This window comes from Pavona decussata, unplaced genomic scaffold (assembly GCF_977016875.1).
Source record: "Pavona decussata unplaced genomic scaffold, jaPavDecu1.1 SCAFFOLD_71, whole genome shotgun sequence".
Taxonomy (NCBI): domain Eukaryota; kingdom Metazoa; phylum Cnidaria; class Anthozoa; order Scleractinia; family Agariciidae; genus Pavona; species Pavona decussata.
Genome location: NW_028145490.1, coordinates 2,726,839 through 2,739,789, shown reverse-complemented (window position 1 = coordinate 2,739,789; position 12,951 = coordinate 2,726,839). Strand labels below are relative to the sequence as shown.

Sequence of the window (12,951 nt, the reverse complement as noted above, 5' to 3'; positions counted from 1 at the left end):
ACTTCCGGTAATTTCGCGTGTTTCCACGGCTTCTCAAGACGTTGTTTTTACCTGTTTTTACACTGAGACACGAGACATCATTAGCGAAATGTAACTTTAATGAGCTGAGATCAATTAAAGTGCGGACAACCTTGTGAAGAATACTTCTCAAATCGCCTCCAAACATTTTTATAGTCTGTAGCGTATCGAGCCCCTTTCGACGGCTAACCCAACCTCTACTACCTTTAAAAAATATGTCTCGTACTTTTATAGTGTCACCATTCCTTGAGTACACTTCAAAGCTCAGAAGACATTTTTCTGGTGGGCGTGAAACGAAATCGCTTTTCATTTTACGCCCACTTTTTGGGCCCACGGAAACTAACGAGGAAACTGGGCATGAAAAAAGTGCGCTCGTTCGTTGGGAAGCTGGTAACTAAGAGATATGTAAGTTTTGGCGGCAAAATTGTTTTTATACGCGGTAATTTGTCACACTCGTGGAAAATTCGTCTATTTCTCTGTTTACACTAGTTTTCCGTGCGATCGATTGGACATGGCGTTATCAGGACTCATAAACATTGGAAACACCTGTTTTGTTAACTCAGTTAACAAAAACTTGTCAACTCAATTGACAAGTGAGTGTCAGTTAAAGCTATACCTTATACAGCTACACATAAAACATGATTAAACCAATACTTCATAGAGTAATGATACGCTTCCACTAAAGGCTGGTGGTCTGTTTTTAGTGGTGCCTCTCACTTCCATGAAGAAATTGGAGAAGAGCTAACCAGTACAGGTTTGCATACATGCAATTATTAAAATAATACAAAAATAACAAATAATAATAAAAAAAAACAAATGAATAAATTAATGTCACAAATGTGAATCATGGCTGCCCCTAATGACTTTCCAGCACCATGTTATAACCAACTGGCAGGATGCTGACCAATGAAGGCTATTTACAAACTGTAGAGTAGTTGAATTTGAGACTATGGAAGAAAAACCCAGTCGGAGTGGCAGGGTGGAGGGTTTGACCCCTAGCGGCCTAACTAATAGGCCACGCCTAGTGATTAGCAGGCTTCCCATTGAGAAGTATTCTAGTTACTATAACAAACAAAAATAATAGTTCCCATGTTTGCATGAGGTATGTGACAGTAGTAATTTTGCACAGATAAACAAAGTCAATATCTCCAAATATGCTATTTTATTCTCCACTTCAGTAAAGTGTACAATGTGCCGACATGTCAGCAGCAGAGCAATCACAGTATTGACATACAGGTACATGTAACAGTTAACTTGCAATTTTCAATAACAGGTGGAATCTGAAATACAAAACACCGCATGAGCAGATGGTTGCGTTTTTTCCTGCCATCAATCAAACAAAGTGGATCAAAATCCACCAATCACCGTGCTCAAACGTGACCTTCTGATCCTGTTACTTTGTTTCTAAAGCTTCCAGTGCGGTCATTGACGGTAGCGAAAAATGCAACTGTCGGCAGTGATTTCAATTTCAGATTTTGCATGTTATAGCAAAGCACAGTAATCAACAATGATGGGCTATGCATAAAGGATTTGTGTCAATCATCAAGAATTTTGGTCATATTTATGCTAACAGTTACTACATTTTAATATTAACAATTTATTCAATTTTGTTATTTACAGTTCCCCGTTTCCTATCATGACCTCTTAACCATCACCATACATAGTCAAATGGAATTATCTTTCCTTATCATAAAATAGGGGTCCTCCCAATCACTGGTTGAAGCACTCGATAATACACAGACAGAAATTCTTGATGGGGACAATCGATGCTTCTGCGAAAGGTTAGGAAGTCATGAATTTGCAATATGTCTCACAGAGATCATATTGGATTGTGTTTGCATGTGCCCACAATGCCTATTGTGCTTGGTGTTGTACACAGTGTAATGAGCTGACCAGGGCTGAGAAAGACCAATTTGTTAGTAAATGGCCCAAAGTCCTCACATTCCATTTAAAAAGGTAGGTTTATTTCGAGGAATTGATTTTGAAAGTTACATAATTTGGTGGAGATTTTTGTCTTAGCTTCTTGTATTTAATACCTGAACTCTAAAGTCAAGGGATCCTTTTTTCCCTAATATTTGCAATAATATATTGCAGATTTGAAAGAACAGGAAATAACAAATTGAGGAAGAAATTGATATACCCTGCATGGTTTGACTGCTTACTACTGAATGAGCCATCAAAGGTATAATTATTTTTGATACAATAAGAAAGTAAAATATAATTTTGCTAGAAAAGCTGTAAGTAGTGACATACCCTAATTATTGTCTGTACTATTATTACCTGTATATAGCTTTATTTTAAGAATATTGGTATTATTAAAGTTGAACCTCCGCCAATGCACAGCTCCCGTAAGTGGACACCTCTCAAAAGCAGACACCTATGCTTGGTCCCAAAGGTGTCCGCTTATGGGAAGTGTTCGCTTATGGGAAGTTTGATTGTAGTTATTTTGATCTCTACAAACAAAAAGGAAAAGTGATGAAATAGTCCACTTAGCTTGAAAGATATACTCTCTTGTATTTATTTTGGTTTGGTTGTTTAACTGTAACTCTAAAGAAAAGATGTATAAATTCATACTTTCCTTGTTTCCATGGTAACATTTGTGAAAGTTTTGGGATAACCTGAAACAGGCCACTAGCTGATGAAACACTTGCCTTCTGCTCATGTTTCCCACAACTTCCTCTTGCCATATCCATCCCCATTTATGGAAATTGATTCAGGTTAGAATTAACAACATTACAGTCTGCAGGCTCCCTGACAGTGACCACCTCTTTTAACCAACCACTTTTCCCTGACATTAAATAGGAGGTTGCCCATACCAGTATTTGAGAGGTTCCACTGTATTACCATTTAAATGCTTATCTAAGAAAGGGAACACAACTATAGAAATAGTTAAGATTATGCCTTCTCTAATTGTTTATACTATAATTTTTTGCTTACATAGAACAGCAATATGTACGAGTTGCAAAGTGTTGTAGTACATAATGGTACTAAGTGCAAATGTGGCCACCATTATAGCTACTGCAAGGTGGACCAGAGGTGGTTCTGTATGAATGATGAAGTGGTATGTCAAAGCCAGATAAATACATACAGTTTCTTTAATCCTCCACAAGGGTAATACAAGTACAGTATCAAACCTTGATGTACTTTAACATTTTTTTTGGAGGTTTCTTGTGTATCAGATAATGAAGCTCTTGGCTTGGGCAAGAGGCTTATCTTCTTTTTTACGTCCTTCAAAATAATCATGATACAAAAGAGGTTAGCCTTTATTTAAAAGGAGGGATCCCAGCCTAAAAAGATGTGCGTGTGTGTAGGGCGTAAGGGGTTGAGGGGGGGGGGGGGGGGGCATCGGTGCAATTTAGGGACAGGACAATCAATAATTTTGCCAACAATAGAACAAGGCCAATATCCTGCCATCTTGACCCAAGCTTGGCCAAATTATAAAAGATTTATTATTATATGGCTTAAATTCCCAGGTGGAAATCTTATTAAGATCTTGTAAGATCTTGTAAGATCTTGTAAGAATCTTGTAAGAATGAAAATAACACTAAGATCTTAATAAGATATTGTTAAGATTTGTTAAGATTTCAGATCTTAAAAAGATCTTACGACACTTCTTTACAAAATCTTTAATACAAACTATACAATCTTCAGCATTTTAAGATCTTAAAAGTTCTTACAAGATCTTACTAAATTCTTGTAAGATACTTGTAAGAATCTTGAAAAAATCCTCAACCTAACAATCAATAAGATCATAAAAAATTTTAATAAGATCTTATCCATTTCTTAATATTTTCTTATTCAGATCTTATCAAAATTTGTGACAAGATCTAATAAGAATTCTTGTTAAGATCTTAAGAATTAACTTACAAGAATCTTGTTAAGATCTTACTATGAGTTAAAAATAAGATCTTAAACAGATTTTGATAAGATCTTACCTATTTCTTACTATTTTCTTAATAAAATCTTAATCAAAATTTATACCAAAATCTTACAACCATTCTGATTAAGATCTTACTACCTTACAATTATCTTGGTAAGATCTTAGCACGAATACTGGTAATTAAGAAGATCTTTTAAAAACAGTTTTTATGAAGATCTCGTAAAAAAAAAAACCCTCTGTTATCTCAATTCTTTATTAAGACCTCATAATATCTTACAAGAATCTTCACAGGATCTAAGAATAAATGCCAGCAAGACTCTATGTGATAATCTCTTTCTTCAGTGTCCTAAGTTGATAAACGCTATGTAGACATGTGTGTTTCTAAAAAAAGGCTTAAAAGATATGACTGTCAAGACTTACTGTTTGCAGTTTACAGATTGTATTCGCATAAAAAAAACTTAATGCACCGTCCAACAGTGAAACGCATTTGTGAAAACACTAATACCTACAAACCTTCTTTGATGAATCTAAACTCCATTTAATGCCAAAAAGAACAACAGTGCTTTGAATCGTAATTCCTACGATTTTCACGTACAATGCTAGCTTTTAAAATGAGCAAGAAAACGTGGATAAACGTGGGCCGGAATCACACTGAATCACCGCACCGGCAGCCATCTTGGATTTCATTCAGACTGGGAAGACTGGGCACTATTTTGGTCAGCAGATATGCCACTGCAGGCTCGGAGAAAGACCGTTTCATGTTAGATTTGACAGAGCTGAATAACGTCTGCGCATGTCATCAATTCACGCGGGGAAACTGGGGATGACAACGTGAAACAATAGCAACAATTTGGTGAAATGGCGGAATTTTCGAAAAAAAGGAAAAGCGCCGAGGTTTTTTACCTCAGTTAAGACTTAGGTAGATCAGATAAGTTTCAAACTTTCGCTAGAGACCGACCAGTGATTTTGCTAAAACATATCTCCTGAACACAAAAGTGCCGTACCTGAACACAAACCGAAATTTTAGCGAGAACTCAAAAGTCCGTGCCGCGAAAATGCAGCTCGTGCAGCTGGCTACGTATGTTGATGTATGTGTTGTTCACGGAAACGTCTGGTGAGCGAACGTGTTGGTTTCATAAAAACACCAGAACAGGCGAAGAATGCAGAGGAACAATGCGACGTTTCAATGGCGCAATGGCGAGATGTTACGGTGGTACTACGGAGGCTTGGGCATGCACTCGACACTGGACCAGAGCTAATCGAGAAGCGAATAGGTTTTGTGCATGTCCACTTCCCGTTCACTCAAATGACATCCATTCCCGTACCATACCAGAAAGGTTCCATCAAATGTTTGACCGCATCGGGCGTATGATGAGTAGCTACCGTCCTGGTTTGCGATGGTGTTGCTGTTGCAGAAATAACGCGGATGAAATATTTAAAGCCGAAAAAGATTATCTTCCTCCCGAACAGGTAAGTTTATATTGACGCGCCTGGAAATTCGTCCACACATTTGGTAGAGTAACTCTGACAAATGTCAGGTCTGGTACAAATAATATACTTTATTATTTCAGAGAACAGTCGGATCCAAATCCCACCACAGATCATCCATGCCAAAACAGGTAATAAAAAATCACCAATATGGTAACTTTTAAATGCCTTAATTCTTGTCAAATTTAAAATAAAAATTTATCAATTTTCAAAATAAAGCTCCTATCGTCTTTCCAGAAATCCTCTGAAGACTTTCATCAATAAACAACTGTACCTGCAACCTCAGAAAACAATTTAAACAAGGACAAGGAAGAAATTCAACTTGACACAGGTAGGAAATGCATTTAAACTACAACCATTTTGTCGCTATTTTTAATTTCCATCTAACAATTTATGAGCAGGGGTTAAATATCAAAGTGAAAAAAAGTAATGCCCAGGCTTACTGAACCAAACAGTCAACTGTAATTCTTATTTAAGTCATTCATAAAAATGAGTTATTTCTCCCAGAGAGATTATATCCAGGGTTATCAGAGCAAAACAGAAAATGGGCCAGCAAAATACATGTAAAAATACTGTTTTAATCAAGCAACAGACATAATAGAAAAAGCTTCATAATACAAACAGTTGATAATTATTCACGATATATCTAAGGGCAACAATGTTTTACTACTACTAGCTCCCTCATATGAAGATCTTGTTGGCCGCTTCCAGTTGGCATTATACAGACATTACATCAATGGTGGAAAGCCAATCTATGAAGCACAAGAAATGGAACAATTTGCAAATAAACATGCTCCAACACTTTTCACATTACTTCTGAACTCCATCACCAATGGGAACAGTGCTCAGAGTAAGGAGAGACATGTGCTGCAAAGAAAGAGAACAGTTGCTCTTCTGCATATAATATCATATTTTAGGTAAATATGCACAAATTAACTACATTCCAATGGCTTGAATAAAAATATAAACCTTTTTAATCATTGCTTCCGTAGTTCTCAAGAGATAGTGATTACTATTTTTTAAATCACACTTTTCACCCAGCAGGCAAAAAAGGATTCATTAACAGTTACGTTTCATGTTACACATAGGTCACAGAAGACTGCACTCTTCCAAAAACATAGTGGACTGAATGCTCATTTAAGTGGTCTTTCACTTACTGGGCTGGCTGCAGGACCAGTAATTGGATTTTCCCAAAGTCCTAGAGCAGTGTTAAAATACAAAAGCAACCTGGCCTCAGGGCACCAAAGCTATCTGTGTGAACAGATTGCAAAAGCAGTTGAGGTACATGTAACTACAGTGCAGATACTTTGACTACTGTACATATAATCTTATCGAAAATAATGCAGGGTAAGACAATGGCTTCATGGCTAGTGCAATGGACTCCAGATGACAAGGTGCAGGTTTGAGCCTTGGCCAGGACATTGTACTTTGTTCTTCAGCTAGACACTCACCTCTGACAGTTACCTGTCTACAATTCAACTTAAACATATGTACTGGAAAACAAGCAAGAAAATTTAAAAACTAAAAAATTGTAAGATGGGAAGCATTACTCCAGGTTAATGTGTTACACAGTAATTGTGTGTCTGTGTTCAGACCCAAAGTAAACTAATATTACAGAGATACACTCCAAGAAAAGAATTAGAACTACAGTGTAAAGAAAAAAGCCAGTTTAAACAAGATTAAGCTCAATTTGTCTTCTTTGTCCCTAGATGAACTTCTTAATAATCTTGATGATTGATGATTATCATAATGTCCATGCTAAAAAAGTTCCAGCCCAGCTTGTTACTTCTTGCGCAATTCACATGGCATCATGTCTGGTGGACATTCAGCAAGTACCAGCAGTGTTGCAGCCTCCAAATGTGTCTATTCACAGGCCTGTGAGGGTCAATGTCAAAGGAAAAGAATCAACTTGTTATGGTGGAATAGATGAGCAAGTCATAGGAAAGTTTATTAAGCTCCTCCAGGCATGTGAGGCTTATAAAAAAAGAATTTGCTGAGTATTTTAATTGTGAAACTTTGATTTGTAAATAGTTTTATTATATAATCATTTTAAGAGAATTTTACTGGGTATTTTAATGTGAAATTTCTTATCTGTAAATTGTTTTCTTGTATATAAATTATTTTAAGAGGAATATTTTTTACGGGATATTTGAAATTTCCAGTAAATAGTTTCATTGTATAATTATCTTTAAAGAATTTACTGCGTATGTTCAAAGTGAAATTTCTCATTTGTAATTAAATAGTTTCATTGTATAGAGAATTTGTTGGGTACTTTAAATTGAAATTATTAATAAATTGTACGATTTACCATCAATATTAATTGAATTCATTGTGTCAAAGATGGTTCTACGGCAATTGACGACATGGTAAGTACGAAGAATTTTTTGATTATAGTCAATAATGACTGAGTTGAAGCGAGAATTACTGTGCTCCGCTTGCATCGGAACTGACGTAGTAAACCGTTCAATAAGGTCTCCATTAGGCTACATGTAGATTGCAGAATACCCGGCCCACCAAATATCTTACTTGAAAAGCTGCTCCCGCAGTCCCGCAGTCGTGTTCTTCAATGCTGGTCCCGCAGTCGTCGCGCTACACACGAATATACCTCGTTCTTTAATCCATGAACCGAAGCAAGCACGCTACACATGAATATAACTCGTTCTTTAATCCATGAACCGAAACAAGCAATCCATGAGCCGAAACAAGCTTAGATTTAAGTACCCATCGACTCTGAGACTGCGGGACTGCGGGAGCACTCGTTTTACTCAATTCATTTAAATATCCATCGACTCTGGGACTGCGGGAGCACTCGTTTTACTCACTTCGTTTAAATATCCATCGACTCTGGGACTGCGGGACTGCGGGAGCACTCGTTTTACTCACTTCGTTTAACTGGGACTGCGGGAGCACTCCTTTTTCAAGTAAGATATTTAGTGGGCCGGGTATTCTGCAATCGCTCCCTCCATTACCAACATCAAAACATAAAAACAGTCTAGCTTCACACTCAAAGTTCGAAACGTAAATTTCGTTAATCGCAGCTTCTTGGTTGCTGTACAGACCCTCTGTACAGGCATGTCTGTTTCATAAAGCAACTATGCACAATAAAAGCTCAATGAAACGAACAAAATCCCTTACCTTTCAAAAGTTTCAGAGATAACGACGGCTAGAGCAATTCAACGGAGGTAAATGAAGCGTCTTGGAAAGGAAAACCACTCAAAATTATATAAAAAAATCGACAAAACATTTCCATGGTCGCATGAATGATCCTTCCTTCGGAACGTGTTGCTCGAGTCGAGATTTTCGCGCCGACTGAGTTTAAGTAACGCATGCGCAGACGTTATTCAGCTCTGTCGTTAGATTTTAGGCGGGATTCAAGTTTTCAGCACACATTTCCTCTGGATTTTACCTCTGTTAAAGCTAAAAATTGATGGCTTCAAGCAGTAAACTGTGGACAATCACTTTTTAGAAAGAGGTAAGTTTCGACACCAATCATTTTGTGAAAGACTGCACGAAAATGTGTGATCATCCACGCAAATTACAGACAACATGGATCCATACAGACAACGAGCAATATTGTGCTTCTTGAAGATTGTTGAGGTGGTCATTCCCCATTTAGTTTTTATACGAAGCCTTTGAAAACGTTTTTATGGAGTAATTTGTAGCCGGGTTAATATCATGACAGTCTTGGTATAAGCTGAAAACGTGAGCGATCGATCTTGATTTGGCGTGAAGATCAGTTTTATGATCTTCGTGGAGTGTATGGCTCATTTTACTCAGATCAGGAACTAACAAGATTGTTACGGGTGAAAAGCTCACTGCAACATTGTATAAAAAGTTAATGACAGCCTAGCCACTCACTGTGATCATGCAGAAGAACTGAGTTAAAGTGCACAATTTTCGGTTTTACTGTTGATGTTCAACTCTATTTGGTAATATAATGTCAAGGTCGAGACTCAAGACTGCAGCTTCAGAGTCAAGTCACCAAATCCTGCTCAATAAAGTCACTTATATTTATGACTGTTGGAGTCTATTTTAACTGATTTCATTTTGTTGTAAATCGTGACTTCTGCTACTTCTACTCAGGAACTATAATACTAAATAAAATTTTGTACCTTGCCTAATGACAGTATTTGATCAGTACTTGATACCATAGTTCATAAGTTGAAAATAGCAAGCAAAATAAAGGGAACACTAAGTAACAATCCTTTTGATCAATGCAATCATGTTTTCTTATAAAGAGTGACCTATTTCACTGCAGGCACAACTACAATGTAAGTTGCACTGCCCAGACATACATCTGTACAGTTAACAATGAAATAATCATTATAATAATCTTTTTGTATTTGAGCATGGAATTTTCTTTTTACATCAAAGCCACATGTAAATTTAGACTTGGGTTTCCTATGAACAAGGCAGCCAGTGCTGAGTTGTCTGCATGTGCTACTACAAAACATTGTGAGAATGCTGACTGAAGTAAGAGAATGAGATAACGCTGTGTACTCTGGTCAGGACATAAGTTAACATGACTGTCTTATTTTCCTGTACAGGTCCCTCTAGCCCTGGAGGTGCAGCTGAATGAAATGTGGCAGAAGATTAATTTTTCAATATTTTATTAATTTTATAAGTTGGAGCTGGCAAGCAACACTTGCAAAGTGAAAGCATCTGTGGTATTTTTCTGAGCCACCACAAATTATGAAAGTACATGTTTAGAGCCAGTTGAACTGAGTGAGCATCTGTGAGTTAAATGCAGACCTTGAAAAAAAAGGGTTTATTTTTATTTTTTAATGTTAATTTACTTTTTTTAGCTCATTTTTTTTTACTCAAGATTTACTTTATTTCTTGAAGTCAAAAATCAACGAAGTGCTTGTATTTTAAAGGTAGTGAATTTTGACCCAAAATTGTGGTACCCTAATGACTCTGCCTCTTTGATCTCTGTGTAAATTTTCTGGGACACAATCAAACCAAATTGAGTTTAATAGGTTCACGTATTAATTTTTGAGTAAAACTCAGTTTCCAGTTCAGTTTATTGCATGATTTGTAAATAAAGGGGACAAAAAATTATCATTAAATGAAATAACAGGTTTTCTATAGATCATATAAACGGTTTTTTGAAGTCTTTGTTATAGTAATTTCACAATTTTATGGTGTGAGACCTTCTAATAAACTGTTGGTCAAATCTTGAGTTTGTGTCCTATAATACTTCTTATGATGTCTTAAGCTTGAGATTAATTATTATATCTTGACTAGATTTTACTAAGATCTTGTAAGATCTTACTGTAATCTTACCAAGATCTTGTAAGAATCTTACAAGAATCTTGTAAGAATCTTGTAAGAATCTTACAAGATCTTGTAAGAATCTTGTAAGAATCTTAACTAAGATAAGATCTTGTTAAGAAACTTAATAAGAATCTTACCAAGATCTTGTAAGAAACCTGTAAGAATCTTACAAGGTCTTGTAAGATCTTGACTATCAACTGCAAGTTCCTTACTAAGATTCTTATCAGATTTTACTAAGATCTTATAAGATCTTATTGTAATCTTACCAAGATCTCGTAAGAATCTTACAAGAATCTTGTAAGAATCTTACAAGATCTTGTAAGAATCTTGTAAGAATCTTAACTAAGAAGTAGAGAAAAGAAACTTAATAAGAATCTTAATAAGATCTTAATAAGATTTCCACCTGGATACTATTGATTCTGCATGCATGGGTGCATGGGTAACAGGTAATCCTAAGTGGGCAAGATGGCTCCATCTTGATCACACGAGTATCCAATCAGAGCACAGGATTCACTTCATCTTGCAAGCGATGCAATAAAATTCCAAATTATACAGTTATATAGTTATTGTGGATTCCAAGCAGGGGTGACAAGTTAGAAACAAGATCAGAATAACAGCCAGCATTACTGAATTACTTTGTTAGTTATTAGAAGGCAGACGGTGTACACCAGAAAAATGTGGAAGAGGAAGCAACTCAAAATGTAGTCTGCTTCAATGGACAATCTGCTTGACCCCAATGTTCACTAGATTTAACCACACCATCACTAGACCCAACAGACATTACAGAAAACAGCAGTCAAGTTGACAGTATTGATGAAATGCATCCAATCCATCCCATAGCAGAAGGTCTTTAGACAAAGGTCTATGGAGTGTGCAATGACATTGTTTCAAAATTAAAGAGTGGGGATGAAAATTTTATTATGGGAGTCAGCTAGTTTGTTTCAAGGTATGAAAAACTCAAAGAAGAGAGCACCTGTAGCGTGATACCTCAAATTGCGTCTGCGATACATACTTAATAAATGCAAGCCGTCACCTTAACAGATTCCAGACTACAACCAAAAAAAAAAAGGATTGGAAAAAGAATAAAGGTGCAATCTACAGTAGCAGGCAGGAGAAGAAAGGGGATTTCCTGAAGGATGAAGAAAACTCGAGCAGACCGACCTCCAAAACCATTTGCAAGAAAGGCTGAGGATGAGGGCATTATGACAGTGATGATTTTGATCGGTTTAGATTTGGTGTCAGGAAACGACCAAAGGTACAGAAAAGAAAGCATGATCTTGCAAGTAACATTGCAAAAAATCAGCAAAATTCTGGAAAGTGTTAACAATTTAGACAAGCGGTTGAGCTTAAAGAATCACAAGAGGATGTGACTGTGATTAACAAGGTTAAAGGAACACACATTCACCTACTATAAAGATGTGTTAAAATCATGTGTATTACAAACAGCATTTGAGGGAGTTTGGGAGAATTTGAAAGTTTATGCAAGGCAAAGGGGTACCCAAACTCCCTCAAGTGTCTGCATCAGTCTATGTAAACACATGCACAATTCTCTATTTACAAGTCTTGTGATTGGTTGCTTTTTGCGTACCTTGATTGCACTTGATTACCCTCTGTACAAACAGCTGTCCGTATTGAAACGAGCCGCACAAACTTGTACTCTTCATAGTTCAACATTTATGTCTTAATTCATTTCCAGTCCCATTTCTGGTAATCTTTCATGCCCAGTTTCCTCGTTAGTTTCCGCGGGCCCAAAAAGTGAGCGTAAAATGAAAATCGATTTTCGTTTTACGCCCACCAGAAAAATGTCTTCTGAGCTTTGAACTGTACTCAAGGAATGGTGACACTATAAAAGTACGAGACATATTTTTTAAAGGTAGTAGAGGTTGGGTTAGCCGTCGAAAGGGGCTCGATACACTGCAGACTATAATAATGTTCGGAGGCGATTTGAGAAGTATTCTTCACAAGGTTATCCGCACTTTAATTGATCTCGGCTCATTAAAGTTACATTTCGCTAATGATGTCTCGTGTCTCAGTGTAAAAACAGGTAAAAACAACGTCTTGAGAAGCCGTGGAAACACGCGAAAGCGATTGCGAATTTACCGGAAGTAATGTTGTGTTACTCTAGTTGACTTGCTAGTTACCAGTCTGTCACGGTAACTGTTCGCCATCTTGAAGTGGGCGTAAAAAAAAAAAATTGCCCGTGGAGGTGTGGGATAGGGCTTGTCTGAGCGTGTAGGACTGGTGGGCAACGCGTACTGGGATGTTTTCCTTTCTAAAAATGTTAGTGA

At 36.8% G+C, this 12,951-nt stretch overlaps 2 protein-coding genes and 1 long non-coding RNA gene across 3 annotated transcripts in view; all 3 read left to right on the top strand.

Annotated features, from left to right (window-relative positions):
* The window catches only part of LOC146477319 (von Willebrand factor A domain-containing protein 7-like), a 166,008-nt gene that overhangs the window by 16,266 nt on the left and 136,791 nt on the right, over window positions 1–12,951 (top strand). The gene's annotated exons all lie outside the window — the stretch shown is intronic.
* LOC146477329 (uncharacterized) lies at window positions 5,655–7,700 on the top strand. Its single transcript, XM_085113516.1, has 3 exons — window positions 5,655–5,717; window positions 6,063–6,303; window positions 6,475–7,700. The coding sequence occupies exons 2-3, from the start codon at window positions 6,155–6,157 to the stop codon at window positions 6,695–6,697; spliced, it is 372 nt and encodes a 123-aa protein (XP_084969642.1). The 5' UTR covers window positions 5,655–5,717; window positions 6,063–6,154; the 3' UTR covers window positions 6,698–7,700.
* LOC146477328 (uncharacterized) lies at window positions 8,739–10,568 on the top strand. Its single transcript, XR_014865388.1, has 2 exons — window positions 8,739–8,858; window positions 9,934–10,568. It is a non-coding gene; the product is annotated as an uncharacterized LOC146477328 (long non-coding RNA).

What these genes read in the sequence shown, in the direction of transcription:
- LOC146477329 (XM_085113516.1), top strand. Translation starts at nt 6,155, where the DNA reads ATGGAACAATTTGCAAATAAACATGCTCCAACACTTTTCACATTACTT. An exon ending in CATATAATATCATATTTTAG is followed by an intron (nt 6,304 to 6,474) that starts GTAAATATGCAC and finishes TGTTACACATAG; the next exon opens with GTCACAGAAGACTGCACTCT.